Here is a 12,914-nt window from a genome sequence, read left to right on the forward strand (position 1 = left end):
ATCGGTGATAAAAAGACTTTTTTCCTTCTTTTTTGTGTGCTATGTTAATCTTACAAATAATCTGCATCTGACCAAACTTGAATGCTAGTAGCAAGACCACATTTCCCTTGATCTCCCCAAGACTGTTTTCATTGTACTCATTTGCATCAGCAAGACATGCTTTTGCTATGCTCATTTCCCCCTCCTGAAGCTCTCCTGCAAGTTCAAAAGTCTTGGCCCTTCCAATGTATCAGGTATGAATTAATACCCTTCCTTAACAGAACATACCAGCAAAGTAGAAACAGACACTTGCAAGGCAGTTTTCTTTGAAAAGAACTGCAGGGACAAATGGTGACAATGAAGCTCTAGTTATAAAGTAAAGAGGTCAAAGGTTCAGACAGGCATAAGGATTACAAAACTACAAGTTTGTCAGAATTTCACCACCCCCAACCCCGGTTTAGACAACCAGGGTCAAGCAGTAGCTTTCCAATTAAAACCCCATAAGGATACTGTGTCCTTTGAACTTCATAGGGAAAAGATGACAACTTTCTTTTTTAGACATTCTTTTGAGGATCCATCTCAAAATCCAACTGATAAAGGGCATCTGACAACACATCACCTAAACCAAACAGCGCACTATCCCTTCACTGCATGTGTGTGGGGGAAACCCAGATGAGGTAATCATGTTCCTCTGTATTAGTGTGTTGACCCTTTGTAGGGCATGAAATTAAACATCAGCAAGTAAAAAATCTGCTACTGGTTAAACTACTTTGCTACGCAAAGTGGTCTTAAAATGAAATATGGGGATTGAATTTCTTCTGGCAGATTAACTCACATAACCTCTCTGCAGGCATCCCTTACTGCTGAACTCATTGGAGAAACCATTCTAGATCCTACCAGATGCACAGGTTTGTGACAAACAAATGTGAAAGCAACTCTGATTTTGACATTAACATAAGCTCTTCAGAAGATCAGAGAGCTGAAATCTAACAAAAGAACAGACACTTAAAAAAAACCACACACAAGTATGACAAACTACCCCATCTTGCTGTGAGATGGGAACAAAACACCATTCAATCTCTACAGCAATACAAGTAGTAATGATAAAAACAGTAACCCTGCATTTTGTAGTCATTCCTTCAGTGCAGAAAGCAAGCATTAGGCTGATGTGGGTGCTTCTCACAAGCTAAACAATTGACCCTTAAAATTCTGTTACTCAGGTTTGCCTTGTCCGTTTAGCAAGTCAGCTACGAACAGCTACAAAACCAGCATTTGTTATGTTTCTTGGCATGGGATTGACAAGATCCTGCTAGAGCACAAGGCTTGAAAATATTATAAAATAAAGGCTTCTTGTGGTTCAAAAGAATAAGACAAAGAAATACATGGCAGTTGAAGTCATAAAGCTATCCACAATAACTTAATACCTTCCTGCCACATCAGACACACAAGAGCCTGCTCTTGTAGAACAAGCCGGTATGGTTTAAACACAAGGAAAACCACAATGCAGTAAGTCAAGTGCCTATCATTTATTCCATTCCAACCTTGGCTATCACCTTCCAGCTAAAACTTTCAGAAAGCATCTTGGGTGGAACTGTCTGCAGCATTTCCAATTCCCAGCACAGAGGTAAAGAAAAAATATCTTTTGATTTAGCGTTTGATATGTTTTGTTTTCAAGGACAAGCTTTGCAAGAGGAATACAGCCACACAGAATGAAATATGACTTCCATTTTCCATTCCATTTTGTTACTGCTCAAATATTCTGCATTCATTTAATCCTAAACTACTGTCTCTAAACAAGCATCTTGTGAGTCACTGTGAGAAGTATGTGCAAGGTCGAGCGCTACCTGGCACAGCATGACACTAGATTCAGCCGTGAAATAAATGCACTTTGAGAATTAGCTAGATACAGAAATATGCTCTAGAATGGTAAATAGTAACATTTAATCACAAATAGATTTAACTACTTTGTACAGGAAAGAATTGACCCTGACAGCACCCTTGAGAGAAAAGACTACAGTTAGAGAGCATAGAGTTGGACTGGAAGAGAAACTGGGACACCACTAATGAAAATGGCACCTTGGAAGAGAACAGCTGAGATTAGAGGGAGGGGGAAGACTTCTAGCTTGCCTTGTGAAGGAGCTTCACAGAAGGAACCCTTTGAGCTAGTCACCTCATGGGTGACCTGCCTGAATAATACTGGTGCCACTCAGCCACAACAGACAGCATTTCTGTAAGAGGGGGTCACTCAAGAGAAAACCAATTACTTTACACCACCTTCAATGAATATAAGAGAGCTTCAGAAAATAAGAGTATGCAATGAAGTATTTCCATATTTGTGGCTTCTACACAAAAACTACATGCACATGACTAACATGTATAGGAAGGCTGCTTCACGGCTCTCTTGTCATTCCACCTTCCAACTCCTCATATGCAGCTTCCTTTCACACAGCCATCCTGTCTCTATTTTTTCTGCAGGTTAACTCACAGCTACAGCTACTGCCAGACTTAACTTCAGAAGACCAGTATTTTAAAGAGGTGGGAAAAAACAAGGTGCAGAATAAATACAGGAAGATAAAGTGCTTTTCACTTACATTTTATGTTAAAAAAATAAATCTGTAGTAAGAGGGAGGTTTTTTCCATCAAAAAAACCCCAACAAACCAAAACACAAACATAGTAGCATTCCTGGTTGCAGAGAAAATGCTGGAGTTGGCAATACTGAAACACCAACCCCTAAACACCAAAGGATGTATCCTGTTACAGAAGATATGCTATACTTCAGTCTGAGTTTCACCAAACCATACTAAAACTGTAAGCACCTGAACAGTCCCACAGGCACTGATCAGGTTTCATCATCAAGGCTTCATCTTTTAAACCTGGTACCAAACAAACCTCCCAAAACAACCAAACATTTGCCATTGAGATACATGCATGCTGTCAACAAGAAAACTGACATTCCTAACTCCAAGTATGAACACAATATTGATAGCACATTTTCTCTGCAGCTCTTAGAGCACAGAACTGTAGTAGGTCATGCTAATCATGTGTTTTCACCAAGATGCATAACCTGGTATAACTGGAATTAAGGGAGTTCAGCATGCTCATGTGTCTCAATTGCTACGTATAAAGAAGAGTTTTTGCTGGGAAGAAAACTCCATCATGCCATTTAGTCTGTTCCACTGTCCACATCTTCTCTTCTCCCACAAGATGACTTATCAATACAGAAATCTGAATAACCTGTTCAAGCAATGTGGACAGCTGTGACTAAGTGCTTTGAAGCTCTTCATAAAAATGATAGGCAGCAACAAGAAGTTCATGTGTTGAAATCACCCTAGATAAGTGTTAAAGTGATTTTAAATGTCTTGGGTTTCCAAGTTTTCCCATGCTGCTTCATGAGAAAGTTCACCTCACTCAGATTAGGGTTTTTTTGGCAGAAAGGTATGTCTAAACAGAAGTCACTCTTCAGCACATCCAAGAAAAGCTGGCAAAGTAAACTTTGTTTTAGAAGATAATCGGGGGCTTAGGATTACTTAAGAATCACAGAATTGTTTTGGTTGGAAAAGACCTGTAACATCATTGAGTCTAACCATCAACCTAACATCTCCATGGCTGACAGCTGTGAAGTACAAAGGAGACTAAAAGAGCACAGGTTACCGGAATTAGGCACACAATCATTCCTCACTTGCAGCTAGGACAGAACACCACTGCTGGTGAAACTGAGAAATAAGTTAACTGTTTATTATCCTATCCAGAGCAAGTGTAAACAATACAACTGGGTTACTGCTGACACCATTTGCAAATAACTTTTGTTCAAAAAGGGGTTGATTCATGAGAACTGACTTGTTCTGCACCTTAGTCCTAACTGTGAAGAAAAAAAAACACGGTCATACAGTTACCAAGCTACCACCTAAATGACACTAAAGAGACACTAGTAGAGGAAATGCACAGGAACTGAACTTTCAGAGGGCTCCGGTGTTGCAGTTTATCAATCCGTGAAGCCTGTAAACACCCTGCAGCTGTAACTCCTTTATATGCTCAGCCAAACACCAACCACCTCTTCCCTCTGTTTACAAAACACGGGAGGGGAAGTGTTGCTTCTCATAGAGCAAGGTGAACTAATTTTCAATGAGCTTTAATGCAAACCAGATTAACTTCCGATATCATCTACAAAGACTCAAACGGAAAGTTACTAAACCCCACAACGTTATTTCTAATCATAATATTGTTCGAACTCCCCCATCTCTCTCCAGGACGAAAGTTTGGCACAAGCACTTCCAGCAAATACACCACAGCTCTCAACCACAGGGAATGTCAAGCTCTGACAGCTTTAACAAATGAGCAAACAGAAATTAATATCGCCCTTAAATACCACAAACAAGGTCTCCATACACAATAAACTTTTTCCCGAGTGTAAGAAAACCGAGCAGGCCTCCCAGTCCAAAGAGCACCCAAAGAATTCACATTTACGAACTGCTTTTCTGCAAGTGCCGGCATCCTATTTTAGGGGCAATTTCAAAGTAGCGTGAAGGTGGTGAGGCCCATGAAACAAACTGACAGCCCACCCACGCCTCCCACCCCGAGGGCACGGCCAGGCAGCCACAGACCCCGGGACACGAGTAACAGGAGGGAAGCTCCCAGCACAGATAGGCTCAGACGGGCAGGAACAGCTCCGCTCGCCCCACCGGGACAGCCACGCCGCGGCTCGGCAGCACCCCAGCAGGGGCCTCTCCGCCACCGGGGCCCCGGGGCGGCCAGGGGCTGCCACCCCCGCTCTCCCCCCTTACCGCCGATGATGGTGCGAATGAGAGAGGCGTGCCCGGGGCAGTCGACCAGCGTGAACTGGAGCTCGCCGGGCCCCGGGCCCAGCTGCGGCGGCAGGGCGGTGCGCAGGCAGGAGAAGCCCAGGTCCAACGTGATGCCCCGCGCCCGGCTCTGCGGCGCCCGGTCGAAGGCGGCGGTGGAGCCGATGGTGCTGAGCGCCCGCGCCAGCGCCGTCTTCCCGCTGTCGATGTGGCCGAGGACGCCGACATTCACGTTCAGGACGCGGGGTGCCGCGGTCCCGGCGGCCATGACGGCGTTGCACCCGGCCGGTCCGTCCCAACAGCGCCCCTGCGGCAACGGGGGCCCGGCCGCCGCCGTTCCGCCGCCCTCACCTCAGCTCCGGGAGGCAAGAAAATCCCTCCCTGCCCCGCCGAGGCTATATAGCCACGGGGAACAGGAGGCCAGGGAGCAGCGCAGCCACCCCAGCGTTCGGAGCCGCTCCACCGCGCTGTTCGGGCACCCAGCTGGGGTGAATGGGGTGAAGGTGTTAATGCGTTAACAGCACACACGCTGGAGGGTTACCCAGGCAAGCAAAAAGCTTGGTTACATTTATCATGTTTTGGGGTTGAAATTACCTTTACAAGTCATCTAGTTCAATCTCCCTGCAGTCAGCAGAGACACCTTCAACTAAATCAAGTTATTCAGAGCCCTGTCCAACCTGATCTGGAGTATTTCCAGGGACGGGGCATCTATTGTCTATCTGGACTTTTGCAAAGCCTTTGATGCAGTCCCCCACAACATCCTTCTTTTCAAGGTGGAGAGAGATGGATTCAGTGGGTGGACTGCCCAGTGGATAAGGAATTGGTTGGATGATCACATCCAAAGGGTAGTGGTCAATGGCTCAATGCCCAGATGGAGACAGGTGACAAGTGGTGTCCTATAGGGGTCTGTACTGGGACTGGTGCTGTTCAATGTCTTCATCAATGATACAGACAGCAGGATTGAATGGACCCTCAGCAATTCTGCAGATGATAGTAAACTGAGTGGTGTGGTCAATAAGACGAAGGATGGGATACCATCCAGAAGGACCTGCACAGGCTGGAGAGCTGGAATGAGGAGAATCTCATGAAGTTCAATGAGGCAAAATGCAAGGTCCTGCAACTGGGTTGGGGCAACCCTCAATGCAATACAAGCAGAGGGATGATGAAACTAAGAGCAGCCCTGAAAAAAAAGGACTTGGGGGTACTGGTGGATGAGAAGCTGGATAATGTGCCAATAATGTGCCCTTGCAACTCAGAAGGCCAATGGCATCCTGGGCTGCATCAAAAGAAACATGGCTAGTAGGCTGGGAGAGACAATTCTGCCACTCTGCTCTGGTGAGACCTCACCTGGAAGACTGTGTCCAGCTCTGGGGCACTCCAACACAAGAAAGATATAGACCTGATGAAGCAGAAGAGGGCCACCGAGATGATCAGATGGCAGGAGCACCTCTCCTATGAAGACAGGCCAAAAGAACTTGGGATGTTCAGCCTGGAGAAAAGAATGCTCCAAGGAGACCTTATAACTACATTTCAATATCTGAAGGGGACCTACAGGAAAGCTGGAGAAGGTCAGTTTAAAAGGGCTTGTAGTGAAAGGACAAGGGGCAATGGTTTTAAATTGGAGCAGGGTAGATTTAGGTTGGACATAAAGAAGAGATGTTTTACAGTGAGAGTGGTAATATACTGGAACAGGCTGCCCAGCAATGTGTTTGAGGCCCTGTCCCTGGAGACATTCAAGCCTGATCTGTTTGGAGATGTCCATGCTGACTGCAAGGACTTTGGACAAGATAATCTTTGATGATCCCTTCCAACACAATGATATCTGTGACTCTACCACCTTTCTGGGCAACCTGTGCCAGTGTTCCACCACCCTCAGTGTACAATATTTCTTCTTTATCTCCAGCGTGAGGCTAACCTCATTTAGTTTAAAACTATCACCCCTTGCCCTGCCACAACAGGCCCTGTTAAAAAGATTGTCTCCATCTTTCTTATAGGCCCCCTTTAAGTACTGAAAAGGCCACAGGAAGGTCTCCCTATAACCTTCCCTTCTCCGAGTAGCTTAGATTTTCCTCACGGGAGTGGTGTTCTACCCCTCTGATCATTTTCATGACCCTAATACAGCAATTCCATCACTTTTCATATATTCAGCAGCTGTGCCTGCAGGGATGAAAACCACCCAACTCCTCACAAACACCTCTGGCTCACCTCTCAGTACCTGCTTACAGGTTTCCTTCACCATCCACACACAACCTCTACCAAGCTTCTCCTTTAGAAGAGGCAACTAAAGCATTTTATTTGATGGCCACACACCCAACAGGTGGTGCCCTGTCCCCAGGTGAGGCTTATGAGGGCCAGGTCTAATTGCAGGAGGAGGGAGGCAAAAGCAATGGCTACAGGGAGCCCCCAGGGCACCAGCACTTTGCTCTCATCTTGCTCACTCTAGTCACTGTTGGGGAGCCTAGCTCAGCCCAGTCACTGTCACAACAACACACCTTCATTCTGCCTACAAGGATAACCCCACCCTGATGGTGTTGGAAGTACAGTGCCAAGATTTTATTTCAAAATCACATGGACATTGCAAATTCTCATGAAAAACCAGATAGATATTCATATAGTTTGCACTCTTTATGCTTAATCACCAATTTTGGGGTTTGCATAATTCATTTTCCAATAAAGGTATATTTATGTTGTGTAGGATACTGCCTCAAAAATGTATCTTTAAGGGATTAAGAATAATCAGGATTATTAAGTGATTAACAGCATTCCTGCAAAACAATACTTAAATAAAGCCAAACCCAAGAGGTAGATGAGCATTGGAGAGGCCTGAGAGTAGCTGAAGGGCTAAAGGCAAGAGCACATTTCACTGGTTTAAGTCACTTGGCTTTACTGATAACTTAGGAGGCACACAGGGCTAAATGCCTTCCATCATGAAGCTTAACACCTGCTCTGCATTTTCACTAGGGAGACCAAGTACCAATAACACCAAGTTACAACAACAACACTGCATTGTAGACCTTCTATAGGTGCCCACTAGACTAAACTTGCACTATAAACATTTTTTTCTTTCAGAGCACTCCTGTTGCTTTTTTTGCTCTCCCCATACAGTACTACATACTGCTAATAGTATTTAGCATTCTCATCTCAATAACTAATGAGTGAGCCAGAAGTGTAAGATGACTTGCCTAAAGTTATTCTCAGCATCATGGATTTAGGTTTTGGGCTTTGAATCCAAACTTCAGGCTCTCACTTACCAAAAAAAAAAAGTTACTTCATGTAACTAGAACTCCTACATGAAAGAGATTGCAGAGCTTTAAATCTGGGTACCAATTACCCCTCCTTTCCTAGCACACAGAAGTCAAGATGACAGAATCAATGACTCTGACAAGGGAAGAAAAAAAAATAGCAGACATTCCTAACACTCACTGCTATTTAAGAGACAACTATCTCCCTAAAGGAAAGAAATGAACTCACAAGGAGTACTGCCAGTGCACTGAGATAGCCTGCTTAATCGGCTTCTAGAGCAGAATAGTTTCATTTGATGGCAGCTCTGTCATGGGAGCTGAATTAAGCATAATGTCACTTTTCAGACAAAGTTCCCAGGCTTTGAATAGTTTCCTGTTTAATCATAAGGCTCATGTACACTTCATTGCCCTGAATGTCTCAATCTGTTATATCAATACATGCAAAATACTCATCCATTCCCATAAAAGGCCCTCCACAGTTATTATCCACACAGATACTCTTGCATCACATTACCTACCATCCAATTATTGTTAGCATTCATTAGTAGATGGATTCAGAAATAAAGGGTGGACAGAGGTCTGATTCCAGATTTGCATTCTGAGTCCAGAATGGCATCATCCAGCAGTTCTCCCAAAGCATCTAAGATCCCTGCCATTTTCAACAAGCTTTGGCAAAGTACAGAGGTCTAAATGTTTCTATAACTCTTGCAAGAACCACACAGTGCAAGAAGCTGCAGCAGGAGTTGAGGTGTGACCCATATTGCTTGGACTGAAAACTTACCAATGAAAAAAAGAGCTGCATTCTACTCAGGCAGTAGAGGGGTAGTAGATAGAACTCATGGGACAAAACAAAACAAGGTTTGGCATGTGTTTTGTTTGTTTGCTGTGTAGTTTTGTTTATTGATTTTGTTGTTTGGGGGGAGGGATTTGTTTGTTTGTTTTTAAATAACCCTATATTCCTAAGTGAAGTGCAAGAAGGAGGGGTGTCAGGTGTAAGTATGGGTTTATTCTTAGTTTTCTAGTTTTCTTAGTTTTCTTCCTTTAGACACAAAAAAAGACTTGCTCTCCAGAGCTCTCCCTCCCCTAGGCAGGGAAGGCAGTTGTCCTTGTGTAGTGGGACAGGGAAAACAACCCCAAACACCATGTAAATGTGCTACAGTGTTGACAGTTTTGTTGTTACCACTCAGAACACACCTCTGTCTCCCTGCATTTAGTGTCTGTGGATCTGATTTTGCAGCATGCTACTCTAATGCTTTGCAAGATCAGACTGCACATGATACCTGTAAAACACCACCAATGTCATGGAGAAGAAATTTGACACTTTTATTCAGAGTTTAGAGAGGTCCATTCTGTTAGCTTACAAAGTTTTAGAATCAATTACAGATTTGGCATTCATTAGGATTTATCACTCCTATTGCTTTGAAAATGATCAGTAGGAAAAACCTTTCACCTTCTTTTGCAGGAAACACAACAGAACAACCACCTACACACATACAGAGGTCTTGATATTACTAAGTTGTAGAGGGAAACATGCAAAATGAAGGAGTCCCAACGTCTCCAGATTTACCTGTATCCCTAATGAAGCAAGCGGTTTGTAGCATTTAGCTGTTTTCCTTGACTTCCCCTTAATAAACCATTCCCCTTCCCAGCTGTTCTCTCCTATACTGAATTTCTTCCTTGAAAAGTGTTCACTTTAATTGCTAAAGTTTATGGACTCATGGGAGAAAGGGCAGGAAGTCAGACTTTTGGGATAGGGTAAAAATGTAAAGGTCATTCACGCACTCACACACATACTCTCTCTCACTCCAAAAATAATACACTATTTGACAGTTTCAGGATTCAGCATGTCCCACTGAAATTTGAAAGCTTATGTGAAACTAGGCCACGTCCTGTAACCTCAAACATTTAGTCTAGGAAAACAGCTCTCAAGTCTCCAGCTCCCACGTCGGGTATCGCATGACGTCTGTGCCACATAGGAGACCTCAAACGGGGAGGGGGGGGGGGGAGCAAAAGAAATGTTGGTAAAATGAGTTGATTAAACCTGAGGAATAACAGTTCAGACTGTTAGTGACAGGTATTATTTTTTTTTTTTCTGGTTAACTGGCTAGTGAAATATAAAATTATACTCAGAACATCTATAACATGAGATGGGCAGAATGGTTGAACAGCCTACATATGTTCCATGTGGTGGCATGGACAAAGGAGAAAGATGGCTCATGCTTTCAATGGAATAATTTTACCCCTCTCTAATGTGTCAACTATTCAAAATCACAAAAATCACATTCTGGTTGAGGTTCAGTAGCACCTGATACTGATGCATCATTACACATCAGCTGCCAATTATAAAAGATAATTTAAGCTCTTTAAGTTCAGTTCTAAACTTCTCAGCAGTTCTACTTGTACTCTGCTCTTTCTGGGAAATAAACCACTAACCCTGTGTGGTCTAAAGGATTATTGTTTATTTTCCCTCACCCAAATGTACTCTTCTCTCCCTCTTCAATTGAAATTTCAGTCCAATACTCAAAGAACATATGGAATGAGTAAAACAATCAATATAATGAGCTATGCCCGACCATGCATGGGTTATGGCTAATTATAAAGCCTGTTAAGTAAAACTAACCTGAGTAAATAAGAGGGACAAGCCAGCCTCACATCTATCAACCAAACAATTATTTGCTAGCTCATTGTTATAGTGAAGTATCATCTTCTACTGCAAATATGAATCTAAATAATTTGGTAACATTTTCTGCAGCTCAATACTAAAATTGTGCATTCATCATGGCAAGTAGGTTTTATCTACTGAACACTTGCACCTAAAACTTGCACTGAAGTTTTAGGTTCTACTCCAGTTCTACTTTGAGACACGATACTGCTGTAGACAAATGATCAACAAATCTGTTGTTACCCACTTTCACCAGGGAAAATATTTAATTAGTATTTCTAAAGTTAAAGAACCTTATGTAGCATATCTGATTGTTTACATGCAATATTTCTATCCTTCCTCTAAGTTATAATGAAGAGTAACAGCAATTCACTGTTCCTGCCATTTGCATTCCCATATATCGAATTTCACCAGGAACAAATAGGCAAACACTAGATTTGAAAAGCCATAATCATAAAAATAGGCCTACCTGCAGCATCAAAGAAGATAAAAAGGAGCATATGGACATATTTCAGTCTAAGTGAACACATTTCACCCATTGCTAGTCCATCTTAAAAGAAGGGCTGTAACTACCCTGGACCTCTCATTAACAACATCACTGCCTTCAGACCCCTTAGACAACTTGCTAATTATTCTTCCAGAACTGGCAGAAACTTGAACTCTGACCAAACTTACCCACAAGACTTGCAGCAGTTCAATGCACTAGAGAAATCAAAGTTGTATATTTGCTCTTTTACAGAGTGGGGGGGGAAAGCCTGCATTTCAGAACGTATTAGGCATTTGCATTCTGTGACTAATATGACCCTGAGAGGATGTATAGAGTCAAAGAGTATGCACACTTTTTTAATTATTTAAAGGATAGCTCAGGTTTGTTGAATTCAAAAATCCTTGGCTAAAGAGTTGAATAATAGGATACCTTTTCAAAGGTGTTGAACTACATGTGTGTGCAATTATGTTGTAATTACAACTTTAAACGAGATTATGTAAATATAAACTGACAGAACAATTAACAGGAAAAGCAAGCAACGGAGGGCAGCCTTTTCTTGGCTGAATGGCATTCATAACAAAAAATAATGGAAGGTCTTCCACCAAACTAAATAACTAGCATGCATATTGTTCCCTGGGCATCTGCAAATTGAGCCATAACTCCCATCCTTGCTGAAAGCTGCTCTCGTAGCTTGTACTGTCACAGGGCTGCTTTTGCAATCCTCCCTGGCAGTACTTGGGCAAACCAAGCCAGTATTTGCGTAGACAGCAGTCCTGCATCATACCACCTTAATCCATTAGCCACGAACTTTCCAGACACAGCTGTGACTTTATAGTCAAACACAGAAAACACTGTCTATTCATGGGAAGACTCTTTGTCTCTTTCTGGGAGAGAAATCCCAGTATCTACAGTATCACAGACCTGAGGGAAAAAAAAGAGCTGAGCAGGCCAGAAACCATGGTGAGAAGATGGGAGTACTTTTTCCTCATTTCAGTAGGTCAAAGCTCAGGAAGAGCTACAGGTACAGCATACATTAAAGCCTCAGATGCTACATAAAAGCTCTAGCCACATGGAATGGGATTATTTTGCAGTTACACGGAAAGCTGTAAGTTAATCGGCAACTTCAAGGAGGCAAAAAGATACTGCTGCTTTTTTGCCTTTTTCCCCCCCTTTTTTTTAAAGGCAAAATCCTAGAAAGCACCCTTGGAAAGGCTCGACTTACTTCTGTAAGCTAAACTCAGCAGAGGCTTTCAGAAAGCTTTGCTCAAAGTTCCTGGCATACTGTAACTGTGGGCAGCCCTAGCATCCAAGAGAGGCATCCAGCACGGAGCCGAGCAGCAGAGAACTCAGAGCTGCCTCTTGCCCAGCAGCGGGGAGAAGCAGCACAGATTCCAAACCCACACCAGATTCAGTGAGGGAAGGAAGTGTTTCTGTAGGGCCATGAAATCCGCTGAGTAAGAACAAACTGCTTTTCCCTTTCAGAAGGGCCTGTACACTTCGCCGCTTAAGTCCTGCAGCCGCCGCCCGCGCCCGCCCCCTCCCGGCGCCGTCCCTAAGGATTCCTTCCTCCCGGCACTACTCCTCCGCCGTGCCCGCACCCAGCCGGCCCCTCTGGAGGCGGCGCACACGGAAAGGGGTTGACGGACCCTAAAACTTATGCACATCCTGCCTGTGACAGCCATGCGCCGTGTCCAATACATATCGAGAGCGCCGAGGCAGGGGCCAATGGCAGAGCGGGGCGGGG

General features: G+C 43.7%; 1 protein-coding gene across 1 annotated transcript in view; it reads right to left on the minus strand.

The window, feature by feature from the left end:
* The window catches only part of EEFSEC (eukaryotic elongation factor, selenocysteine-tRNA specific), a 129,840-nt gene extending 124,772 nt beyond the window's left edge, over nucleotides 1-5,068 (minus strand). Inside the window, exon 1 of the mRNA XM_068163781.1 lies at nucleotides 4,762-5,068. Within this exon, the coding sequence (XP_068019882.1) occupies nucleotides 4,762-5,047 (286 nt within the window). The 5' untranslated portion in view covers nucleotides 5,048-5,068. The remainder of the gene's footprint in view (nucleotides 1-4,761) is intronic.
* Between the last annotated feature and the right edge of the window lie 7,846 nt (nucleotides 5,069-12,914).

The sequence above is a fragment of the Melanerpes formicivorus genome, unplaced genomic scaffold (assembly GCF_026170545.1).
Source record: "Melanerpes formicivorus ecotype bairdi unplaced genomic scaffold, bMelFor1.0.p_v2 SCAF_74, whole genome shotgun sequence".
NCBI lineage: Eukaryota > Metazoa > Chordata > Aves > Piciformes > Picidae > Melanerpes > Melanerpes formicivorus.